This window comes from Kogia breviceps, chromosome 7, assembly GCF_026419965.1.
Source record: "Kogia breviceps isolate mKogBre1 chromosome 7, mKogBre1 haplotype 1, whole genome shotgun sequence".
NCBI lineage: Eukaryota > Metazoa > Chordata > Mammalia > Artiodactyla > Physeteridae > Kogia > Kogia breviceps.
The window spans coordinates 63,800,888-63,827,674 of record NC_081316.1 but is presented as its reverse complement, the minus strand read 5'-3'; the positions used below and the strand labels follow the sequence as shown (position 1 = coordinate 63,827,674).

The following is a 26,787-nucleotide window of genomic DNA, read 5'->3' as shown; positions in this document are numbered from 1 at the left end:
CTCTACAGTGTCTGCTACTATATGGTGTGTCATGTCTGCTACTCTCTGCCCACCTGCGCTTTTCCTCAGAACAACTTTCTCTGCTTCATTATACACTTCGCCTAAATACGGATATTTTGACTTTAGCTTTATACTACCTTTCAGTACAAGTATCCAAAAGAGTGTTGCTTTTCGTTGAGTCCTAATTTTAATTTTTCAGTCAAAAAGTCTGGAATTAGTGTGAGATTTGTCTGGGGGGATGAGGGAACTGGGAAGATCTTGTAACCTCCCATTACCTACTCCAGAAGGGGCTAGGGAGCCAACACTAAAAGGAAGCTGCTGGACACTTTCTCCAAGAGAAGATTCTACTCCTAGAAATTCATCCTGTGAACTTAATAAAATGAATAAACAAATATGTTCAAGGTTGTAGTGGTTTGAAAGGTATCTCCCCGATGTTTATGTCTATCTGGAGCCTTGGAATGTGACCTTATTTGGAAATAGGGTCCTTGTAGATATAATTACTTAAAGATCTTGAGATGAAGTCATACTGGATTTAGAGTGGGCTTTATGTCCAGTGACTGATAGTTTTATAAGAAGAAAACACACAGAGACAGAGAGGGAAGAAAGCTGTGAAGATGAGGGTGAGATTGGAGTGATGTGTCTACAAGCCAAGTAACGCCAAGAATTGCCAGCAGCAGCTGCAAGCTAAGAGAAAAGTATGGGACAGATTTTCCCTCAGAGCCTTCAGAAGGAACCAGCCCTACTAACACCTTGATTTCTGACTTCTGGCCTCCCGAAGAATAAATTTTTGTTGTTTTAAGTCACCCAGTTTGTGGTAATTTGTTATGGTAGCCCTAGGATACTAATACAGATGTTTACAGCATTTTTGTTCTGAAGTAAAAACCTGGAACTAACAAAACCGTCCACCAATAAGGGATTGATTACATAAATTATAATATATCCATAAAATGTAATACTATATGATCATTTGTTAAAATGATAGGTCTCTATTTATAGATTAAAGAAGACAGTGACCAGTGACACATTTTTAAAAATTGTTCATTGTTCAGGTAATATTTTTTCTTTATTTTTATCTTCCAGTTTTATTAAGATATAATTGACATACAATGCTGTATAAGTTTAAGGTATACAGCATAATGATTTGACTTCCATATCTCATGAAATGATTACCACAATAAATTTAGTGAATATCCATCATCACATAGATACAAAATTAAAGAAGTAGAAAAATCTTTTTCCTTGTGATGAGAACTCTTAGGATTTATTCTCTGAACAACTTTCATGTGTAATATACAGCAGTGCTAATTATATTTATCATGTTGTATGTTACATCGCTAGTACTATTATAGTACAGTTACTGTATAACTGGAAGTTTGTACCTTTTTACTACCTTCATCCAATTCTGCCTCCCACTACCCCCTACCTGTGGGTAACCAAAATCTGATCTCTTTTTCTATGAATTTTTTTTGAAGTATAATTGACCTACAACACTATGTTAGTTCCTGGTACACAACATAATGATTTGATTATTTCTAGACATTTCAGAATGATCACAATAAGTCTAGTTACCATCTGTCACCATACAAAGGTATTACATAATTATTAGCTGTATTCACCGCACTGTACATTTCATACCTGTGACTCATTTATTTTGTAACTGGAAATTTGTACCTCTTGATCTCCCTCACCAATCCCTCTCCCGCTGGCAACCACCTTTTTGTTCTCTTATCTGTGAGTCTGTTTCTGTTTAGTTATGTTTGTTCATTTGTTTTTTAGATTCCACATATAAGTGAAATCATACAGTATTTGTCTTTCTCTGACTTATTTCACTTAGCATAATAATGCTCCAAGTCTGTCCATGTTGTTGCAAATGTCATTCTTTTTTTATGGCTGAGTAGTATTTTAGTGTGTGTGTGTGTGTGTGTGTGTGCGCACGTGCATGTATCTCACATCTTATTTATTTGGGCTGAGCTGCTGCTCAGCTTGTGGGATCTCAGTTTCTCGACCAGGAATTGAACCCAGGCCAAGAAGTGAAAGCCTGGAATCCTGACCACTAGCCACCAGGGAACTCCCACATCTTCTTTATCCATTCATTTGTTGATAGACACTTAGGTTGCTTACATATCTTTGCAATTGTAAATAATGCTGCCATGAACATTGGGGTGTGTGTATCTTTTCAAATTAATGTTTCCTTTTTTTCAGATACATACCCAGGAGTGGAATTGCTAGGTCATATGGTGGTTCTATTTTTAGTTTTTTTGAGGAACCACTATACTGTTTTCCACAGTGGCTGCACCAATTTACATTTCCACCAACAGTGTATGGGGTTTCCCTTTTCTCCATATCCTCACCAACATTTGTTATTTGTGGTTTTTTTAAAAAATAAATTTATTTACTTATTTATTTTTGGCTGTGTTGGGTCTTCATTGCTGCACATGGGCTTTCTCTAGTTACAGTGAGAAGGGGCTACTCATTGCAGTGCTTCTCTTGTTGCAAAGCATGGGCTCTAGGCACACGGGCTTCAGTAGTTGTGATGCACGGGCTCAGTAGTTGTGGCTCGTGGGCTCTAGAGCACAGGCTCAGTAGTTGTGGCACACGGGCTTAGTTGCTTGGCGGCATGTGGGAATCTTCCCAGACCAGGGATCGAACCCGTGTCCCCTGCATCAGCAGGCGGACCCTCAACCACTGCGCCACCAGGGAAGCCCTGTTTATCGCTTCTTAAAGTAAGACATACCTATAATAGTTTCCTGTTTTTATTCTTACATCTATCTTTTTTTTTTTTTTTTTTTTTTTTTTTGTAGTACGCGGGCCTCTCACTGTTGTGGCCTCTCCCATTGCGGAGCACAGGCTCCGGACGCGCAGGCCCAGCGGCCATGGCTCACGGGCCCAGCTGCTCCGCGGTATGTGGGATCTTCCCGGACCGGGGCACGAACCCGTGTCCCCTGCATCGGCAGGCGGATTCTCAACCACTGCACCACCAGGGAAGCCCTCTTACATCTATCTTAATTAAAAGATGCTAAGGAGCTTCTAGTACTATAACATGCATGTATATAATTTTTTTTTTAACTTAGTGAATAAGAGTACTCAACTTTCCTTGTTATTGTTCTGGATAGGAAGACAAACTTTCTCACTTGTGACAGCTGTTGAGCTGATCCAAGTACCAAGGCAATTCCCAGGCAGCACTTAATTCTTAACATAGCAAGATTGTGGAAGTTCCTATATAATGTTCAGTGGATCTTTCTCATATCAGAAATAATCTTTACATGTGTTATTTGGTCATATTTATTTTCATCATTTTAATTATTTAAAAAGTATTTTTCCGGGCTTCCCTGGTGGCTCAGTGGTTGAGAGTCCGCCTGCCGATGCAGGGACACGGGTTCGTGTCCCGGTCTGGGAAGATCCCACATGCTGCGGAGCGGCTGGGCCCGTGGGCCATGGCTGCTGAGCCTGCGCGTCCGGAGCCTGTGCCCCGCAACAGGAGAGGCCACAACAGTGAGAGGCCTGCGTACCGAAAAAAAAAAAGTATTTTTCCCCTTTTTATAGGTCAGGAAACTAAGGCTTAAGCATAAATAAGTTGCCCTCTTCACACAGCTAAAAAGTGGTAGTAGGTATGAACACAATGTTGCCTTCTATAATTGAGGAGATTAAATTAGATGATCTCCATGTCTTTTTCTAGCTCCAAAGACTCTGAAATTCTGGGAATCTTTAACATTATTTGAGCACTTGCATAAACAGTAAAATATTTGACAAAATGAACTTGCTTTGGGGAAAGTACTGGGTTGCTTTCAGGCTCAAACCAGTTACTGCTTTCATCTAGCTCATTTGCTGACTGTGCAGGAGGGATCCTCACAGCGGCAATGAAGCAGTATAGATCACTTTTTCAGCTAACCAGGTTTTAATGCTACTATTTTTTTGGGTGGTGGTTACACAATTGTAAATACAACTGAGCTCTAAATTGTCTACCTGGTTGCCCTAGGTCTCTATGTATTTTGCCAAACTTGGGAGCACTTTTAAGATTGCTGAGCACACTAGCTCCACCTACTGTCAGGCTGAGGCAAACATCTTCCTACTGTATCTTCATTCAGAGTTGTTTCAAACTCTTGCACATTACCTTTTTCCCCTGACCTTCTTTCTTATATTTTTGATATTTGAGTTTTCTTTTCACTTGCTAAAAGATGGCTTTACCTGTTAAGAAATCTTGAAATTATTGAAATATCATCAGCTTCGTCCATAATTTGTACTGAGGGGAGAATTCAGAGATATTGTGTTTGGGAGTATAAAAATATGGTTTTCAGATTGTTTTTTTAAATCCCATAAGTCCATATCAAAACAGGATTCCCTGTAGAAAAAAAAGATTTTTCTCACTTTAAAGTTTTAGTACACTACTGTGTGGTATATGAATGAATCTCTAGTTTTCATTTCTGGAAAAAACCCTGTTTTAATTGAATCTTCTAGAAGCACCCCAAACTCAATTAAACTCTTATAGAAGAAATATAACTTTTATTTTCTATCATTCCCTTATATTATTAATATTTTAATTTTAAATTATAAGAACAATATAACCACATTGTAGAAAATATGAAAAAAAGAAGAGAAAAAGCCATCACTTTACCATCTGAAGACTCTCTCATTTTGGTGCTTGGGGAACCCTCATCAAGTATAGTTTGGCCCAGCAATGATAAACATATGTTTTGGTAAAAACAGGTTTTATAGTTGTTATCAGTAATAGTTAACAATTTATTCCCTCTCTGCTCCAAATTGATCATTTATCTCATGCTCTGTGAAAAATGGACTTGGGCCCTTTAAATTTGTTTCCTTTGCCAACTAGCCGGATGTTAAGCTTTGTCAGTAGAGGGCGCTGGAGAGACGTTGCAAGAGGTAGAGTTTTCAGTCGTGGTGGTTGTGTGCTGGCTTGGTGGCTTCTTAAGTGCCTGGCTCTTGCAGTGCCAGTGGTTCATCCAGCCTCTGTCTCATACAATGCCCAGATCCTGAAGTTTGCTCAGCTTCTCCAGTGCCAGCTCATGCATGACTGCAGTCAGCAGCACCCAGTGGCCAGTAGCTCCCCACTCCAGGTGATCAGCTTTTCCCCCGCATCCCAGAGGGCAGATTAAAGACAAGGTCCTAAGGGTGGATTTTCACTGAGGTCAGCAGGGGTGGCATCACAGCAACTTCTCTGCTCTTTGTTGAGCTGTGGTCATGCCCTCTCCCACAGGGTCTGCATCTCAGCCCTGGCTGAGACCTCTTCTTTTAGTGTTCTGTCTCCATCTTAGGAGTAGTGGCTGTTGCTTACATCTGCTCTTTCTATATTCTGTAGAGTTCTCTTTACTTACTACTAGCCAATCTCTCATTACTCCAGTTCCCTCTTCTAGTTAATGATTCCTTATAGTAAACTTTTCCTGTTCAAATTACTCTGTGGCTTATCGCTCCTGATTGGACCCAGGCTGATAGCACTTTTTAACCCAAAATTTTCAGTCCATGATAATTTTTTGTGCATTCTTTTTGATCAGTAAAGTTAAATTAGCTAGTATGCATGTATCTCCTTATTTACAAAGCAATTTCGCATCTATTTTTCTCTAAATCAACTTTTAAAAAAACAACCTTTTGGGCTTCCCTGGTGGCATAGTGGTTAAGAATCCGCCTGCCAATGCAGGGGACACGGGTTCAAGCCCTGGTCCGGGAAGATCCCACATGCCGTGGAACAACTAAGCCCGTGTGCCACAACTACTGAGCTTGCACTCTAGAGCCCCCAAGCCACAAACTACTGAGCCCACATGCCACAACTATTGAAGCCTGCGTGCCTAGAGCCTGTGCTCCGCAACAAGAGAAGCCACCACAGTGAGAAGCCCGCTTACCGCAATGAAGAGTAGCCCCCGCTTACCGCAATTAGAGAAAACCCACGCTCAGCAACGAAGACCCAAAGCAGCCAATAAATAAATAAAAATAAAAACAACCTTTTATTCTTTTTGATTTTATTGTCTTAGCTTCTTGACATTTTTAGTCTTTTTGCTTTTGTGGTTCATCCTTTTTGTGTCCTATTGAAAAATTCTTTGCCACTCCCAGGTCATGAAGGTGTTCTCCCATGTTTTCTTCTAAAGATTATACTGTTTTACCTTTCACATTTAGATCTGCAGTACATCTGGAATTTATTTTTGTATAAGAAGTGTGAGGTTGGGGTTCAGATTCATTTTTTTCCCGTGTAAATATCCAGTTGATCCAGTGCCCTTTATTGAAAAGACTGTCCTTTTCATACTGCACTGCAGGGTCATGTTTGTCATAAATCAGGTGACTGTAAATGTTAGTTTGTTCTTAGAATCTTATCTGTTCTACTGTTTTGTTTATCTGTCCTTCCTAATAGGTCTTGATATCTAGTAGTATAAATATTCTAGTTTTGTTGCTCAAGATTGTCTTGGCTCTTCTTGGCCTTCTAAATTTTCATATAAAGTTTAGAGTCGGTTTATCTATTTGTACCCAAAAAAACCTGTTGGGAGTTTTATTGATATTAGTATTATGTCTTGCACATCTTTTGTTAGATTTGTATCTAGGTATGTGACATGTGTTGAGGTTATTGTAAATTATATGTGTAGCATCACAGTGGCAGTTACAGGTCCAAGTTGTCAGTCTGACTTGAGTAAAAAATGTCTTCAGGGCTTCCCTGGTGGTGCAGTGGTTGAGAGTCCACCTACTGATGCAGGGGACACGGGCTCGTGCCCCGGTCCGGGAAGATCCCACATGCCACGGAGCGGCTGGGCCCATGAGCCATGGCCGCTGAGCCTGTGCATCTGGAGCCTGTGCTCCACAACGGGAGAGGCCACAACAGTGAGAGGCCTGCAAAAAAAAAAAAAAAAGTCTTTAATACTATATTTACTTAGCTTTATATAGAGATAGAGTGGGTACAGCATCTCTATCTTATCTGGATGCCCAGTGGCTACTCAAATACACAGATTCAAGTATAAAGAAAGAATTCATTGGGAGTGCAGGCAAAACAAGTCATCTACAAGGGAAAAATTCAGACTAGCTTCGAACTTCTTCATAGTAATATTCAATCTGTAAGACAATAACACAGTACTTACAAACTTTTGAAAGAAAGAGACCCCAAAATTTTATAGCTGAGTTATCTTTTGAGTATAAATGTAAAAGACAATATTCTCATGTACTCAAGAAGTCAGGGAATACAGCACATATAAATCCTTGAAAAAACTATATGAAGATGAATGATGAAATCTAAACAAGTAAAACTTGGTTTAAAAAAAAAAAGCAAAATGGAAAGAAAAGCCATGGGGAAAAAGACTGGAGTTTGGCACTATATCCATTTAAATAGATACCTGAGACTAAAAGCGAAGATGAACATAGAATCATGATATGACCCAGGAATTCCACTCCTAGGTATATACTAAAGAGAATTGAAAACATGACCACACAAAAACTTGTATATGAATGTTCATAGCAGCATTATTTATAATAGCCACAGAGTTGGAAACAACCCAAATGTCCAACTGATGAATGTATAAACAAAATGTGGTATATCCATAACAATGAACTCGTTGTCAATAAAAAAGAATGAAGTTCTGGACACATGCGTGCTTACAACATGGATGAACCTTGAAGATGTTATGCCAAGTGAGAAAAAACAAACACAGAAGCCTACATATTATATGATTTCATTTATATGAAGTGTCCAGGATAGCCAGAGACAGAAATTAGATTAGTGGTCACCAAGGACTTCGGGGAGAAGAGATGGGGGAGTGACTGCTAATGAGTCTGGGGTTTCATTTTGGGCTGATGAAAATGTTCGAAAATTAGATAGTGATGTTGGTTGCACAAATCTGTGAGTACATTATAAACCACTGAATTGTACACATGAAAAGGGTTGTTTTTACGATATGTGAATTATATCTTGATAAATCTGTTATTTTTAAAAAACAGGGATGAAAAATGTGGTTTGCAGAACTAAATGTAAATCCTTGACAATGTGAAATATATAGTCCTTGAAAATGTAGATACGACTAATAAAAATCAGTACATAGTGGAAGGGAGGTGGGAGGAAGTTTGGGAGTGTGAATTTCTTTGTTTCATGGCAAGGATGCATATGCTATAAAAATTAACCATGTAAAAATCAGCACTCTAATCTTTCAGTCGTTTCATACTCAGTTTTACTTTTGTTAAAACATTTTTATAAAAGAACAGCATGTCTAATAGTCTTTAAAACTTTTAAAAATTCCCATCCATTCATCTCTCTCTCTGTATATGTAAAACGTAGCAAAATTTTTTTTTGGGGGGGGTGCTGCGTTGGGTCTTTGTTGCTGTGCACAGTCTTTCTCTAGTTGAGGCGAGCGGGGGCTACACTTCGTTGCAATGCACGGGTTTCTCATTGCGGTGGCTTGTCTTGTTGCGGAGCACGGGCTCTAGGTACACGGGCTTCAGTAGTTGCAGTGTGCAGGCTCAGTAGTCGTGGCACATGGGCTTAGTTGCTCCGCAGCATGTGGGCTCTTCCTGGACCAGGGATTGAACCCATGTCCCTTGCATTGGCAGGTGGATTCTTAACCACTGTGCCACAAGGGAAGTCCCTTAACAAATATTAATGATGATAATTACTGGGTGTTAGGATATTTGATGATTTAATTTTTTTTACACTTTTCTGAATTGTTTAAATTTTTTACAGTAAACGTTTGTCACTTTTTTAAAAAGAGTGAAATTATGCTAAAATAAGCAAGCTACCATCTGCTATAACCATTGTTAAATCAAAAAAGTAAGAAACACATAATTTTGTGAATAATAGCAGGGGATAAAAGGAGAAACTGCTATACTCGGGTTTCAGTAAGCATGCATGTATGAATTTATTCATTCTACCAGACTTTCTTGAGTGCCTGCTCTGTCCTTGGTATTGTGCCAGTCAAAAGCATACAGATATGAGTAAGACGTGGTTGGTCCCTGCCCCAAAAGTTCATAGTCTTGTTACTTGTTTTTTTTTTTGACATCTCTAATTTTAGAATGTTTTGCCTTGTATTGAGTGGAAATATGCTTCTCTGTAACTTAATTGAATTTAATTTTGATGTTTTATAGCTAGTAGTAAGTAAAGAGAACTCTACAGACTATAGAAAGAGCAGATGTAAGCAACAGCCACTACTCCTAAGATGGAGACAGAACACTACAAGAAGAGGTCTCAGCCAGGGCTGAGATGCAGACCCTGTGGGAGAGGGCATGACCACAGCTCAACAAAGAGCAGAGAAGTTGCTGTGATGCCACCCCTGCTGACCTCAGTGAAAATCCACCCTTAGGACCTTGTCTTTAATCTGCCCTCTGGGATGCGGGGGGAAAAGCTGATCACCTGGAGTGGGGAGCTACTGGCCACTGGGTGCTGCTGACTGCAGTCATGCATGAGCTGGCACTGGAGAAGCTGAGCAAACTTCAGGATCTGGGCATTGTATGAGACAGAGGCTGGATGAACCACTGGCACTGCAAGAGCCAGGCACTTAAGAAGCCACCAAGCCAGCACACAACCACCACGACTGAAAACTCTACCTCTTGCAACGTCTCTCCAGCGCCCTCTACTGACAAAGCTTAACATCCGGCTAGTTGGCAAAAGAAACAAATTTAAAGGGCCCAAGTCCATTTTTCACAGAGCATGAGATAAATGATCAATTTGGAGCAGAGAGGGAATAAATTGTTAACTATTACTGATAACAACTATAAAACTTGTTTTTACCAAAACATATGTTTATCATTGCTGGGCCGAACTATACTTGATGAGGGTTTGGGTAAATTATATAATCCCGTAGCCTGACTTTGTTGTTTAATTGGCCGATAATATTTCACAATATTGTTATGAAAAGCAAATGTTAGCACGTGTAAAATGTGAATTCCAGTACCTGGTCCTTAATAATAGGCTCAGTAGATTTTATTGTTCCTTTCTCTCCTTTCAGGGTCTAGCTCAAATCTTATCACATCTGTGAAATTATCCCCAACTATTTTATTCCCTTTCTAAAAGTTTCTTTAACTTTTATTTTATTAAAGTAATGCATTAAAAATAGATAAAAATCCAGCCTGTGCTAAAAGACTTGTAATGAAACCAGAAAGCAGTGCCCTTCCCTAACTTTCCTCTCTACCCTCCAATTCTAATCCCCAGAGGCAAAACTTTTTTTTTTAAACAGCTTTATTGAGGTATAGTTGACATACAATAGAAAGTGCCTATTTAAAGTCTACAAATTAAGTTTTGTCATATGTATACACATGTGAAACCATCACCACAATCAAGACAGTGAACGATCCATCACCTCCAAGTTTTCTCATGTCCCTTTATAAGTCCTTCTCCATCCTGCTGTCTCTTCCACCCCAGCCCTACCCACAACCACTGATCTGCTTTCTGACACTATAGTATAGGTTAGTTTGTATTTTCTAGACTTATATGAAGTGTTTTAATCCTTGTCTGCCAATTCTAACATCTATATTAGTTCTGGGCTGGTTTCAGTTGAGTGTTTTGGGGGGTTGTTTTCCTTTTTGTATGCCTGGTAATCTTTTTTGGGGGGGTGCTGTGCCGTGCAGCTTGTGGGATCTTAGTTTCCTGACCAGGGATGGAACCCATGCCCCACGGGAAGCACAGAGTCCTAACCACTGGACCGCCAGGGAATTCCCTGCCTGCTAATCTTTAATTGGATGTCAGACATTGTGCTTCTTACCTTGTTGGGTCCTGAATATTTTTTGTATTACCATAAATAGGCTTGAATTTTGTTCTAGGATTCAGTTAAGTTACTTGGAAATAGTTTGATCCTTTTGGATTTTGTTCTAGCTTTACTGAGGTATAATTGAAATATAACATTATATAAATTTAAGATGTACAAGCTGTTGATTTGATACACATATTCGTAAAATGATTACTTCCAGAGCATTAGCTAACACCTCCATCCTGTCACATAATTTCCATTTCTTTTTTGTGTTAAGAACATTTAAAGATCTTCTCTCTCAGCAACTTTTAAGTATATAATACAGTATTATTAGCTGTAGTCACCATGCTATTCATTAGATCCCCAAACTTGTTAGTCATGTAACTGTTTGTATCCTTTGAAAACATCTCCCCCATTTCCCCCACCCTCAGCCCCTGGTAACTGCCACTCTATTCTCTGTTTCTCTGGGTTTGGCTTTTTTAGATTCCACATATATGTGATATCATATAGTATTTGTCTTTCTCTGGCATATTTCACTTAGCATAATTCCCTCAAGTTTCATCCAAGTCGTTTGCAAACAGCAAGATTTCCTTCTTTCTCACGACTGAAATAACATTCTGTTGTATATATATATATCACAACTTCTTTATCCATTCATCTGTTGATGGACACTTAGGTTGTTTCCATATCTTGGCCATTGTGAATAATGCTACAATGAACATGGGAGTGCAGGTGTCTCTTTGAGGTCCTGTTTCATTTACTTTGGATATATACCAAGAAGTGGGATTGCTGAATCATACGGTAGTTCTATTTTTAATTGTTTGAGAAACCTCCGTACTGTTTTATGTAGTGGCTATACCATTTTACATCCCACCAACACACGTTTTACAACGCTTTTCTCCACATTCTTGCCAACACTTATCTTTTTAAAAAAATTTATTTTATTGAAGTATAGTTGATTTACAGTATTATGTTAATTTCTGCTTACAGCAAAGTGACTCAGTTATACATATATATGTATATATACATATATATGTATATATATATACATATATATGTATATTCCTTTTCCATTATGGTTTATCACAGGATATTGAATATAGTTCCCTGTGCTATATAGGGGGACCTTGTTGTTTATTTATTCTCTATATAATAATTTGCATCTGCTAATCCCAAACTCCCAATCCCTCCTTCCCCCACCACACCTACTCCTTGGCAACCACAAGTCTGTTTTCTGTGTCTGTGAATTTGTTTCTGTTTTGGTAGATAAGTTCATTTTTGTCACATTTTAGATTCCACATATAAGTGATATCATATGGTATTTGTCATTCTCTTTCTGACTTCTCTTAGTATGGTAATCTCTCGGTCCATTCATTTTCCTGCAAATGGCATTATTTCATTCTTTTCTCTGGCTGAGTAGTATTCCATTGTGTATGTGTACCATATCTTCTTTATCCATTCATCTGTCAGTGGACATTTAGGCTGTTTCCATGTCTTGGCTATTGTGAATAGTGCTGCTATGAATATAGGGGTTCATGTATCTTTTTGAATTATAGTTTTGTCCAGATATATGCCCAGCAGTAGGATTGCTGGATCATATGGCCACTCTATTTTTAGTGTTTTGAGGCACCTCCATTCCATAGTGGCTGCCCCAGTTTACATTCCCACCAACAGTGTAGGAGGGTTCCCTTTTCTCCACACCCTCTCCAGCATTTGTTATTTATAGACTTTTCAATGATGGCCATTCTGACCAGTGTGAGATGGTACCTCACTGTAGTTTTGATTTGCGTTTCTCTAATAATTAGCAATAAGGTGTGAGATGATATCTCACTGTGGTTTTGATTTGCATTTCCCTGGTGATTAGTGTTGTTGAGCATGTTTTTCATGTGTGCTTCAATCTTTTATCCAGTTTGAGTTCATTTTATAAGATAGAGGTTCAGTTTCATTCTTCTGTATGTGGTTATCTAGTTTGCCCAACACTATTTATTGAAGACTAACCTTTCTCCAGTGAGTGTTTCTGTGGTATTAGTTTTAATATCCTCTTTCTTTTCTCATTTTATTTATTTGAGTACCCTTTTTTTGAGTTAGTCTAGCTAAAAGTTTGTCAATTTTATTTTTTCAAAAAACCAGCTCTTAGTTTCATTATTTCCACTCTGATCTTTATTTCTTTCCTTCTCCTGAATTTGGGCTTAGTTTGTTCTTTTTCTGGCTCTTTGAGGTATTATATCAGGTTGTTTATTTGCGATCTTTTTTCTTAATATAGGCATTTATTACTATAAACTTTCCTCTTAGAACTACTTTAGCTGCATCCCATGTTTTGGTATGTTGTGTTTCCATTTTCATTTGTTTCAAAATATTTTTTATTTACCTTTTGACTTCTTCTTTGCCCCATTTGTTGTTCAGGAGTGTGTTGTTTAACTTTGACATATTTTTGAATTTCTAGTTTTCCTCCTATTGTTGATTTTTAGTTTTATGCCATTGTACTTAGAAAAGATACTTCATATGATTTCAGTTTTCTTAAATTTTCTAACACTTGTTTTGTGACCTATTATATCATCTGTCCTGGAGAATGTTCTATGTGTGCTTGAGGAAAATGTGTACTCTGCTGCCTCTTGGATGGAATGTTCTGTATATGTCTGTTAGATCCATTTGGTTTCAAGTGTAGTTGAAATCCAACTTTTCTGTGTTGATATTCTGTCTGGATGATCTATCCATTGTTGAAAGTGGGGTATTGAATTCCCCTACTATTGTTGTATTGTGGTCTATTTCTTCCTTCAGATCTGTTGATATTTGCTTAATATATTTAGGTGCTCTGATTTGGTGCATATATATTTACAACTGATATATCCTTTTGATGAATTAACCCTTTATTATTGCATAATGATCTTCTTGATGTCTTGTTACAGTTTTTGGCTTAAAGTCTATTTTGTCTGATATAACTGTAGCTATACCTTTGTTCTCTTTTGGTTTTTACTTCCATAGAATATCTTTTTAAATCCATTCACTTTGAGCCCATGTATGTCTTTAAAGCTGAAGTAAATCTCTTGTAGCCAGCATGTAGTTGAGTCTTGTTTTTTTATCCTTCCAGTAACTGTATGCCTTTTAATTGGAGAATTTAACCTGTTTACATTTAGAGCAATTACTGATAGATAAGGACTTAGTAGTTTCATTTTATTCATTTTTTTCTGTCTGTTTTGTAGTTCCTGTATTCCTTTCTTGCTGCTTTCCTTTGTGAATTGATGATTTTCTGTAGTGGTATACTTCAATTCCCTCCTTTTTGATTCCCTCCAACAACAGTCTTTTGTTGTGTCTAATGTAGGTTTTTGCTTTGTGCTTACCATGAGGCTTACATAAAACAAGTTATATCTATAACTGTCTTTTTCACACTGATAGCAACCTTGCATACTAAAACTCTACCCTTTTACTACACCCTTTTAGGATTTTGATATCACAATTTACCTGCTTTTTATTTTGTATTTATTGACAAATTATTGTAGTTGTAGTTATTTTTAATACTTTTGTTCTTTCATCATTGTACGAGACTTAAGTGGTTAATACACCATCATATTACAGTATTCTGAATTTGATTATGCTTAGCTTTACCAGCGTGTTATACATTTTCATATATTTTCATGTTACTAAGTAACATTCTTTCAGTTCAGCTGGAAGATTTTAAATGTAAGCACTTATAGCTGTAAATTTCCCACTCAGCACTGCTTTTACTACATCCAATTAATTTTGGTATGTTGTGTATTAATTTTAATTCATCTCTTAAGCATTTTCTAATTTGGTTGGTGAGTTATTCTTTGATACATTGATTGTTTAATAATATTTTGTGTAATTTCCACAGGTTTGTGAATTTTCCAGTTTTCCTTCTGTTATTTATTTCTAATGTCATTCTTTTGTGGTTGGAGGAGATATTTTGTATGATACTTCATATCTGCCTTTTTAATTCTATTGAGACTTAATTTATGGCCTCACATATGCTCTATCCTGGAAAATGTTCATGTGCATTTGAGAAGAATGTATGTACTGTTGTTGTAGGGTAGAGTGTTTTGTATATGTCCATTAATTGATATGCTCCTATGTTGAAAATCACAAATTTGGAATTTTGAATGTTTTGTGCCACTATATTCCCAGAATAGATGTATAAAATACTACCCAGAATCAATATACAAAACAGTTTAGCCATCTTTTTCCCCATTTTACTATTTATTTCTTCTATTACGGTTTCTATTATTTCTTTGCTATTCATGTTTCAGCTTTGTTTTTGTAAAGAGAGGATCAAAAATCAGATCAAGATCTGTTGCCTTTTGTGTTTACTAGAAACAGAAACTAGGAACTAAAAATGTTGGCACAGAAGTTAAAGTTTAAGAAGAGATGCAAAATGCAAGCCCTGATTTGTTGTCATTCATTTCAAGAGACAAATTAACTCAGTTTTGTGTTTTATCTTGTCATACTGTTATCCATGGACCACGCTTTCAGTAGCATTGGTGTAAGCTGCTTTTTCCAACTCACTTTTTGCTTATTTTTGAGGTTCTTTCTGAGATACTTTTGCCTTTTACCTTGAGAATTTAGAAGTTCCTTTAGTGGATGTTCTGGTTGAAAATTCTTAGTTTCATTTGTCTGAAGGTATCTGTATTTTACTTTGATTTTTGTAAGAACTTTTTGTTGAGTAGAGAACTATTTTCCTTTAGCACCTTGTAAATATCTTTCCATCATCTTTCTAAGAAGTCACCTACTTAACTTTTGCTAAGGGCTAACTGTGTATATCTTTATTTAAAGTGGTATTGATTAATCTCATTATCTTCTTGTGTGTTTTTCTTTTTTTCTATAGGGAATACAGTGAGTAACCTGATTATGATTATACCTCCAATTTTTGGTGCAATTCACAGTGTTAGAGGTGGACTGGAAAAGCGGTACATTGCTTCCTATTTAGCACTCACAGGTATGTATAACACTTCATCTAAAAAATGATGTGAAAAAAATGATGTACCATATTCAGACAGACTGTTTTTCTCATTTGTCCTAAAATTGTTTCTCAATTTTGTGTTGTTTATTATACAACTTGAGCACATTCTGAAACTTCTGAATTAAAACTCCACAAATCTTGCCAATATTTGAACTGTATTTTGAATAAATTTTTAAAAATAACAAGATATTTCAAGCATCCAGAAAGAACAGGAATAATATAACAAATATATCCATGTATCACACCATCCTTCTTTGTCAGATCTTAACACTTTGCAATATTTGTCTCAGTTCTTACTTTTTCTTTTTTAAAGAAATAAACTACTATAGATAAAGTTGAAGCTCCCTTTCTACTCCTGCTTGATTTTATTCCCATCTTCCTCCCAGCTCACCCTGCTAGAGTTAACCTCTATACTGAATTTGATTATCATTTTTTCACATTTTGGTATTTATACTATATATGTATATATCCTTAAAAATATGAAAAATATCATTCACATATTTTAAAACTTTTTGTAAAGGATATTCTATATCTGATCTTCTGCAACTTACTCCTGTTCCTCTACTTGTCTGTGAGACAGGGACTGTGTCTTAGTTATCTTTGTATCCCTATTGCCTGGCAAGTTAGTGGTCCTCAGTAAATGTTACATGGAGGGATGAGTGAACTTTACCAGAGCCTAAGATGGGAAAATCACTCTTTCATGTCCTTGCATTATCATCATAAAGACAAAAATAGCAAAGAAAGTGGATTCTAGTTTGCTTCTTTTATATAACTTTCTAAATTAAACACAATTTCTTTTGTTTTAGTTCAAGGTAGATATTATTTACACATGGGCAGAAAGGACCTCTAATTACCACAAAACTGTAAGCTATAGTATATCAGATTTTATATAATTATATTAGTCATTGCATATGAGAGAGTTTAATTTCTGAATCTGTTTCTCATATGTGTGGTGTTTTGAGAAAGTTACTTCATTCATCTTCAAAAGGAAGATTTGTCCACAAACTTAGCCCTTTGCTTTAATTCCTGGGATGTTTTAAGAATGTTTATAAAATACCAACAAATCACAATCAGTAATAAGAATAAAAAGATTTGAGGGACTTCCAAGTTGCCCTAGGATAATATTGACATCCTGAGTTAGAATTTGTCCATTCATCCTTCTAGAAAACCATACAGATTAAGAAGGAAAGTAAATAAAACCACACTTAGGGGCTTCCCTGGTGGTGCAGTGGTTGAGAGACTGCCTGCTGATGCAGGGGACACGGGTTTGTGCCCCGGTCCAGGAAGATCCCACATGCCACGGAGCGGCTAGGCCCGTGAGCCATGTCCGCTGAGTCTGCGCGTCTGGAGCCTGTGCTCTGCAACGGGAGAGGCTACAACAGTGAGAGGCCCGCATACCGCAAAAAAAACAAAAAAACAAAAAAAACAAACCAAAAAAACCACACTTAGCCCACACTTTCAGCCTTACTAAGAGAAAAAGAATACCATGAACATCAAATCATTTTTAAACAAATAAACACTACATTCTAGCAGAACTGTCTTTAATGTTTTAGACTTGGGGAGGTTTGAAAAACTATATGGAGAAGAGGAGAGAGAGTTGAGGGCTTAATCTGACAGAACACCAATAGAAAGAGAAAGCTTCATGATAAGTGCAAAATTTCTGAAAACGTTATGAGACCTGGTAAATCATAGTACTTGATAAAGTACACAGTACTTTAAAATACATAGTAAAGGGCTTGAAGGTGTACAAGACCTAAAGTGGCAGTTTGGGAAAGGTATTACTTCTGGGAAAGAAATAACTAGAAAGAGGAAGATAGCTATTGGAAATGTGTAAGTGTAGGGAAAGAAGGAAGTTAGAGTGAGGAATTAAGATCCTACTGAAACAAAACAACTATAAAATACATTAGACCCTTCTGCCTGCACCCCACCCTGCCACCAAAACAAATAAATGTATATGAAAAAGGACACTAACCTTTATTATTCAGAAGGGGGCAGGCTTGAACTTGAAATCTTTTAAGCCACCCCAAACCTTTACTCTTTCCACAAAGTGGAACCCCCGCAAAATCAGTCTACACTCATGCAAAGCTACTGTAATAAAAAAACAGAAAATGAGAATCAATACCTTTTGGCTCATGGATGTTCTTTCCCCACAACTAATTATAAAGCAGAAAGAAACTGCAGCACAGTACTCCTAACTGAATTAGCCTCAAACCAATAAAATGGATAAAAATTTAAAAACTAATAACACCTATAAAAATTAATTAAAAAAATAAAAAGTAATAACAGAAATAGCTTCCTCACCAGCCAAAAGAAATAAAATTAGAATTGATTAAACTTAGGAAAGAAATTAAGCCTGAATTACAATGTGTTGAGTATTTAATAAGGGCTATTTAAGAAAGAGAAACAAGCAAGAGAATGAAAATGAGATAAAGAAATAAAAAGAGTCAGAGAGAAAGTGATTGAAATGGAAGACAGACAAAGAAGATTCAATACAACTGTAATTGGAGTCCCTGAAGAAGGAAAATAAAACAATGGAACAAATCTTATATTAAAAATTATAATTTTCAAATTAATTTGAAAGAAGACTTTTTGGAAATAGAAGAAGACCCAAATCTAGATATTGAATAGTCCATGTTTGTCTCATAAAACTGACTTGGAATGGTCAACTCTGAAAGAGACTAGTAAAATTACTGGATTTTAAAAATGAAAAAAATCCTCACAGCCCCAGGGAAAAAGACCAGACTACTTATAAGGGCAAGAAAATTAGGCTGGCACTAGACCTCATCAGCAACATAAAAAGAAAGGCATCAGTGGAACTGCATTTTTAGTGCAAACCAAAGATTTTATATTCCAACCAAATTGTTTTTCAGTTATCCAGGTTATAGAAAGACAGGTTTAAACATACAAGTACTCATTGAAAACTGTACACATGACCCCTTCCTGATGAATCCATGAGTACTGCTCTCTCTGATTTAGTACCTACTAGCCAAATGTAGTAATTTAAATTTAAAGAAATGAAAATTAAATAAAATGCAAATTTCAGTTCCTCTGTCACACTAGCCACGTTTCAAGTGCTCAGTACCCATATGTGGCTTGTGGCTATTGTATTGGGCAGTGCAGATGTAGAACATTGCCTTCATCACAAAGTTCTACTGACTGCATTGTACTAGAGAATGATGTTCATCCCACTAAGAGAAGACTGGGCAAACTTGGGCAAAATGTCTGATGATGAGCATTTAACACATTTAACTATAGACCTAAGACTAAAACAGATGTGATAAGGACTGAAGAATAGTATATGGACATTATATGGTCTGATAAAGTAGAGAGAATGAAGTTTTTTAAATGGGAGAAGGAAAGGGCAAAGTAGAATAAGTTCATTGACTATTGCCTGTGTAGTAAGTTGAGTATTGAAGAATATGATCTAAAAGTAACAAACTAGACAGTAAAAGGTTAAGAAAAAAAAGGGGAGAACTCAGGGTTCTATAAAAGACGTAAGTACAAAACTAACCCCTAGGCCAAAAAATCCTCTTTTCTAAATACCAAAAGAATTAAGTACAAAAAAGACATTTCACTTAGAGAAATATATTAAATATAAAGTAATATATGTAACTATTATAATAAAACAATATGACAGAGTTGAGGTTAAACATCAGTCATATGAATCAGCTTAATATCAAAAGAAAAAGATTTTTGAATTTGATCAGCAATTATTGATTGAACTTTATGCTGTATACAAAAGACATATCTAAAACTAAAACAAAGTGATTCAGAAAAGTTAGAAACAAATAATAAGAAAGCAGGGGTAGTGATCCTGATATCATATAAAGTAGAATTCCCTTCAAAAAGCATTGTGTGACAAAAGGATGTTTTTAATGTTGAAGCCATGATTCAAAGTGAAAATACAAGTTTTTAATAACTCTGTACCAAATAATACAACCGCTACTATTATATGGCAGAAACTACAAGAGATACAAAGCAAAATAGAAACATAAGAATAATAGAAGATTTTAATATGCCACACTCAGTATAAGACTGATGAAGTGAACAAAATATATCAGTAATATCTGGAAGACCTAAAGAGCATAAACAATAAAATAGATCTTATGGCTTTATGCTGAACTTTACACCCTTATAATAGAGAATATACCCTCTTTTGAAGTATACATAGAACATTGATAAAAACAAAACAGTTAAGTTCTATTAAGAACATTCATAAAAACAAAACAGTAAGTTCTATTAAGTAGAAATATTAAAACAACATCCTCTGGTCACAGTGCATCCATGCTGGAAGTTAACAACAAATTCAAACCATAAAAAAGCTCTTCCTCTTTGAAATTTTAAATCTTCTGTTAACTCTTGGTTGAAAGGGAAAATAGAAATGGAAATTATAGGAGTCCTAAAATACAGTTGTAACAAAAAGTCTGCATATCAAAATCTATGGGGATTTATATAAAGCAGCCATCAGAGCATAATACATAGGCTTAAACAATTAAATAATAATAAAAGATAAAAACTAAAGGTAAAAATTAATTAAAATCCCAACTCAAAAGGCAAGAAAAAGACTGCAAAATAAACCAAATGAAAGTTTAAGGGAGGAAATTATAAAGATAAAAGCAGAAAGTAACAAGATAGAGAACAGAAAAATGTTCTAATTAATGAATCAAAATCTATTTTTTTTTAAGAAAAAGTAGACAACTAGCTAACTTTGGAACAAAGGAAGCAAACATAAACATTAAAGTAAGAAATGACAAAGAGGAAATATCCACTGAAACAAAGGAAAAAAAATTTTTAACCTCTATGTAAATAAATAAATAGGATAATTTCCTAGGAAAATACAATTTGTCAAAATTGACCCCAAATATAGAAAGCTTTGAACAGACCAATTTCTGTATAGGAAATGAGTAACTTATGAAGGAATTCCTCCACAAAAGTACTGGGTCTAGATAGTTTCACAGAGAGTTCCAATAAACCTTCAAAGACCAGATAGCCCCAATGCTACATAAATTTTTTCAAGCATAGATAATGAAAGAAAACTTCCAAATTCTTTTTATGAGGCAAACAACATTGTTATGTAAACCTAATTAAAATGCCATAAAAAAGAAAATTAAGGACTAATATCGTGAATTAATATCAGTGCAGATATACTAAGTAAATTATTACCAAACAAAAAGGAATGATACTTTTTGTAAGTACTACTGATACATGTAACAATACGGATGAACCCTAAAAACATTATGCCAAGTGAAAGGAACCAAAAGATGCAAAGGACCACAGATTATATGATCCTATTCATATGAAATTTCTAGAAAAGGCAAAATTATAGAGATAAAAACAAAAAATTAGTTACTTGGGGTTTAGAGTGGATGTTGACTGCTAATAGGCATAAGGGAACCTTGCGGGGTGATGGAATTATCACAGAACTGGATTGTGATGATGGTAGCACAACTCTTTAAATTTACTGAAACTCCTAAAACAGTACATTTACAATGAGTGAATTTAACGGTATATCTCAGTACTTGTTTAAAAAATAAAAACCAGTGGACACAGGAAATGGAGGAATGTGCACACTGTGTGAAAGAAAGAGGGATATTTAGTCCTTACATCTCAGAGGTGGTGTTGAAGGAAGAAAGAAAACAGTAGAGCAGGAAAAAAAAAAAAAACAACATATATATATATATATATATATATATGTATATATATATATATATATATGTGTGTGTGTGTCAGTGCTAGCATGTATAAGTGCTATAACTCTTCTCTAGTAGAATACAACTACTTTTCTTGTTGTCCTTGACAGGTAGAATCCAGGCAGCCACTCCTGATTTTTCAAGATAGATGAATCCTGTTTGTCACATTGAGGATTTTCTGTTCGCTCTTAACAAGGATCCAGGTCTTACTAAGAGATTTCCTTTGCACGTTAAAGACCTAAAGTTATTTTTTGATCTTTATACAGATACGATGATTTGAGAAACTATTCCACATACAGTAATCTGCCCTCTTCTAATATTCTTGTGAATATATGGAGGAACATATTTTCTAAATTATTTTTTCCTGTAACCTTCTTCCAACTGAAGAAAGTTGGAAGATAATTTTTAGACAGGTCTCTTTGTATCAGTATCTCTTCATGGAAAGTCATCCTTATAAAGTTCATTATCTGAAGTTCAGAGAAAGCCCTTGAGCTCAATTTCTTTCTTTCAATGTTTTCCAATTACATCACTAATATACATTAACAAGTCCTTATTATCCGAATCCTTGGGACCAGAAGTATTTCTGAACTCAGATTGTTTTTGAATTCTAGAAAGTTAATAGACTGTGTTTGCTATAGTATACTAAGCCCACCAAAACCTGGGACAGCACCCTGTAGGTGAACATATCCATATTCCTGCTTAGCGTGTGAATATTCACAGTAACTAGGCTAAATAATCACTATAAATAGCCTCATGTCCAGTTAGGTCAGGTTTTGCTATCAAATGAATTTGTGCCAAACTTAAAGGACAAAACATCTTTTGGTTTTAAAAGATTTTTTGGGAACTGTCTTATTAAACAAGATATATAAATTTATCTAACTCTCTGTTTTCTTTTAAAAAGTAGTAAACAGTAAACAGAATCTAGTTCGACATTAGGGAAATAAAACACCAAGACAAATGGAGTTTGTGTCCAGAATTGAAGACAATTAAAATTTAGGAAATCCATTCATGCAATTTACTATATTAATTGATTTAAGAAGAAAAACCACATGATTATCTCCATAGATGCTGTGAAAGCCTTTGTCAAAATTCAGCAACCATTTCTGATTTAAAAAGAAAAACTCAAGAAAACAGAAATTCACAAATCCTGTCTTAATATGATAAATACACACATCAGTCCTAAAGCTAGCATTTTACTCAGTGTGGAAGCCCTAGAAGCATTCCTATGAAGGTCAAAAACAAGGCAAGTGTGTCTGTCTCCACTGCTATTTAACAAAGTACTGGAGGTATTAATCAATGCATTTATACCAGAGAAAATGATTAAGGACTGGAAAACAAGGAAAACTATCTCTATTTACAGCTGTCATGGTATTCCTGAAAACTCTAGCCTAGAAAATCAGTTATCAAGCAAACAATTATTATTCAAACAATAAAACTATTCAGTTCGATATTAGGTTTAAAATGATCACAAAAAGCAATAGCCTTCATATATACAAACAATATCCCATTAGATATATAATAGAGAAGAAAATCCCATTTAAAATAACATCCAAAAGGATAAATATCAGAAAATAAGTTTAACAAGATATGTGTAAAACCTATATTAAGAAAACTTAAAACACTTCTGAAAGACATGAAAGTAAACCTGAACAAATGAAAAGTTGTTCTTGAATAACTTAAGAAAACTGAAAGATGTCAGTTATATCTAATAAATAATACTAATAAAAATACCAATAAGTAGGGGGCTTCCCTGGTGGTACAGTGGTTATGAGTCAGCCTGCCAATGCAGGGGACATGGGTTCGAGCTCCGGTCTGGGAAGATCCCACATGCTGCGGAGCAACTAAGCTGTGCACCACGACTACTGGGCCTGCGCTCTAGAGCTCGCGAGCCACAACTACTGAGGCCCGCAAGCCTAGAGACCACGCTCCGCAATAAGAGAAGCCACTGCAATGAGAAGCCTGCACACTGCAATGAAGACCCAATACAGCCAAAAAATAAATAATTTTTAAAACCCAATAAGTATTTTTTAATTAAACAAGTTGATACTAAAGTTCATATTAAAATATAAACATGCAAAGATATCTAGGCAATCTTTAAAAAAGAAGAGATAGAAGGATGTACTAATCCTCCTATATATTAAAACATACTGCAAAACCTGCCTCAGTGAAATAGTAGAGTACAGATATTTTGATAGATAATACAGTGGAATTTAAAAGAAAAATCATAAATAGACCCAAATCCATATTAGAGTTTAGTGTATGGTAAAGATGGCATCTCTGAGCATTGGGGCAAAGATGAATATTTTAATAAATGATACTTGGAAAAAGATAAAATAGATGTATACCTTACATTGTACATGTGAATATGTTCTAAATTGATTAGAGACCTAAATGTAAAAACTGAAATCTTGTGGGACTTCCCTAGTGGCGTAGTGGTTAAGAATTGCCTGCCAATGCAGGGGACACGGGTTGGAGCACTAGTCCGGGAAGATCCCACATGCTGCGGAGCAACTAATCCCATGAGCCACAACTACTGAGCCTGCATGCCACAACTACTGAAGCCTACGCACCTAGAGCCCGTGCTCTGCAACCAAAGAAGCCACCTCAATGAGAAGGCCGCTCACCACAACGAAGAGTAGCCCCCACTTGCCGCAACTAGAGAAAGACAGCATGCAGCAACGAAGACCCAACGCAGCCAAAAGTAGATAGATTTAAAATCTTGCAAATACTAGAAGAAAATGTGAATTATTCTATATTCAGTGTGTGGGAAAGTATTTATAATTCAAAATCCAGATGTCATAAACTGTTGGCTAATTAAATAAAACCTTTGGCATGGCAAAAAATACCATATGCAAGTCCAAAGCAGAAGACCAAATTGTGAAAATATTTGTGACATACACTAAGGATAGAGGTTTAATATCCCTGATACAAAAATGACTTTTAAATATTGAGGATAAAAAGGACCAAACATCCAATAGAAGTAAAGACAGACAGAACATTCTCCAAAAAAGATACTACAGAATAGCCAGCATATATAAGAAAAGATATCCAGCTACACTGATACATTATTTTTCTTTTATCAGATTGACAAAAAATGAAACACTTGACAACACACTCTTGGCAGGGCTGTAGGAGATATAGGTACTCTTCACACATTGCTGGTGAGAATGCAAAATTTTTGCAGGTGAATTTGTCAACATCTAACAAAACTGTATATGCATTTACCCTTTGACTCAGCAACCGCATTAAAAAAAATTTTCTGTTAAGATATATCTCCTGTGATTCAAAGTTAAATGCGCAAGATTATTTATCACAGAATTATTTTTAATTACAAAATAATGTAAACAACGTAAAAGCCCATATGTTGGAAATTGGTTGCATAAACTGGGGAATCTACACAGTGAGTATTATGAAGGTACAGAAAGGGTGAGGAATGTCTCTGAACTGATATGGAGTGATTTCCAGGATTTATTGTTAAGTAAAAGATGCAGCATGTGAAAGTATGCGTGCGCGCACGTACGCGCGCACACACACACACACAAGGTATATAATTTTTTTTCTTGGAGAAAGGGGGGAAATAAAATATACATACATCTGCTTAGTTTTTCAAAAAGAGACATAGAAAGCATGAACCAGAAAAATAATGGAATTAGTTTCTACAGGGGGTGGGTGGAAAGGCTAGAGGAGGGAGTGACACTTCTCTGAGTAAACCCTTTTGTATTTTTATTTTTTCAACCTTGTTATGATTTCACATATTCAAAGAATATAATTAGATCAACAAGAACAAGAGTTGGGGAAATGAGGAAGAGAGACCCTAAAATTGAATACAAAGAAAATCAAATTGCAAAAGACACATCAGATAAAGGACTGTTAATCCAAAATACACACAGAACGTTTTTGTACATAAAATAAATGTAAAACTCAAGAATAAGGAAACAAACAACATGATGGAAAAAATGGACCAAAGACCTTAACAGACACCTCATCAAAGAAGATACACAGATGGCAAATAGTATGAAAAGTTGTTCCACATCATATGTCATCAGGGAAATGCAAATTAATACCACAGTAAGATCCTACTGTACATCTATTAGAATGGCCCAAATCCAGAACCCTGACAACACCAAATGCTGGCCAGGATGTGGAGCAACAGGAACTCTTACTCATTGCTGGTGGGAATGTAAAATGGTACAGCCACTTTGGAAGGCAGTTTGGCAGTTTCTTACAAAACTAAATGTGTCCTCACCATACTATCCAGCAATCACTCTCCTTGGTATTCACCCGAAGGAGTTGAAAACTTATGTCTACACAAAAGCAGCTTTATTCGTAAAGCCCAAGCTTGGAAGCAACCAAGATGTCCTTCAGTAGGTGGATGGATTAGGAAACTGTGGTACCTCTAGACAGTGGAATATTATTCAGTGCCAAAAAGAATTATGTTATCAAACTGTAAAGACAGGGAGGAACCTTAAATGCATATTACTAAGTGAGAGAAACCAGTCTGAAAAGGCTACATACTGTATGATCCCAACTATATGACATTCTGGAAAAGACAGAACTGTGGAGACAGTTAAAAGATCAGTGTTTGCTAGGTGTTGTGGGGAGAGAGATGATAGGCAGAGGACAGAAGATTTTTAGGATCATGAAACTATTGTGTATGATACTGTAATGGTAGATATATTTTTCCAAACCCATAGAATATACAAAACCAAGAGTGAACTGTAATGTAAACTATGGATTTGGGGTGCTAATAATGTGTCAGTGTAGAGTCATCTATGGTAACAAATGTATCACTCTGGGGGAGTGGTGTTGATAATGGGGGAAGCCAGAGGGTTGGGGGGGTGAGGAGGACAGGCATGATATGGGAAATATATGTACCATCTGCCTAATTTTGCTGTGAACCTAAAACTATTCTTTAAAAAAAGTCTTAGTTTTTAAAATGTATTGTACTCTTTATCAAACAGAGAACATAACCACATAAGAGGAAAGTATTAATCTAGTTAACTTTGAAATGGTTTTCTCATATACCCAATTTGAAAACAGAAAGAGAATTCAGTGAGATATTGAACCTTACTTTACTAACTTTATTTACTGTGTATTTATTTATTTACTTTTTATTGTCAGTAATGGTATGAATATAGCAATTCTGAAGTTATCTTTGCATTTTAGGATTAAGCAAATGAGGAAATATATTGATATTGTTGGGGGCTAGGGTTCTCATGTAGAAGAAGGAGGTACAAATTTGGATGGAGGAAGGCAGGAAGAACCCTGAAAGAACATTGAAATCTGAGGTATCAGTATGATTAAAAATAAAAAAAGATTTCACGTGTTCTATCCTCTGAAAGGGTCTGGAAGCAGTGAGTCTTAAGTAGCAATGAACATACCTAGTGGCCACACCTTGGTTTCTAAAAATCTTTCCTCACTAAAAGGAACTAAGGCTTCTTGGAGAAATGCCTCATTTCTGGGATAG

General features: G+C 36.0%; 1 protein-coding gene across 4 annotated transcripts in view; it reads left to right on the top strand.

Moving 5' to 3' along the window:
• The window catches only part of ACER3 (alkaline ceramidase 3), a 188,134-nt gene that overhangs the window by 54,758 nt on the left and 106,589 nt on the right, over positions 1-26,787 (top strand). For 3 of the 4 annotated variants that reach the window (XM_059067786.2, XM_067038439.1, XM_067038437.1), the window contains exon 2: positions 15,496-15,606. In XM_059067786.2, the coding sequence (XP_058923769.1) occupies positions 15,496-15,606 (111 nt within the window). Of the gene's footprint in view, positions 1-15,495; positions 15,607-21,430; positions 21,524-26,787 lie in introns of all 4 variants that reach the window. The other variant, XM_067038438.1, reaches the window with a different exon arrangement.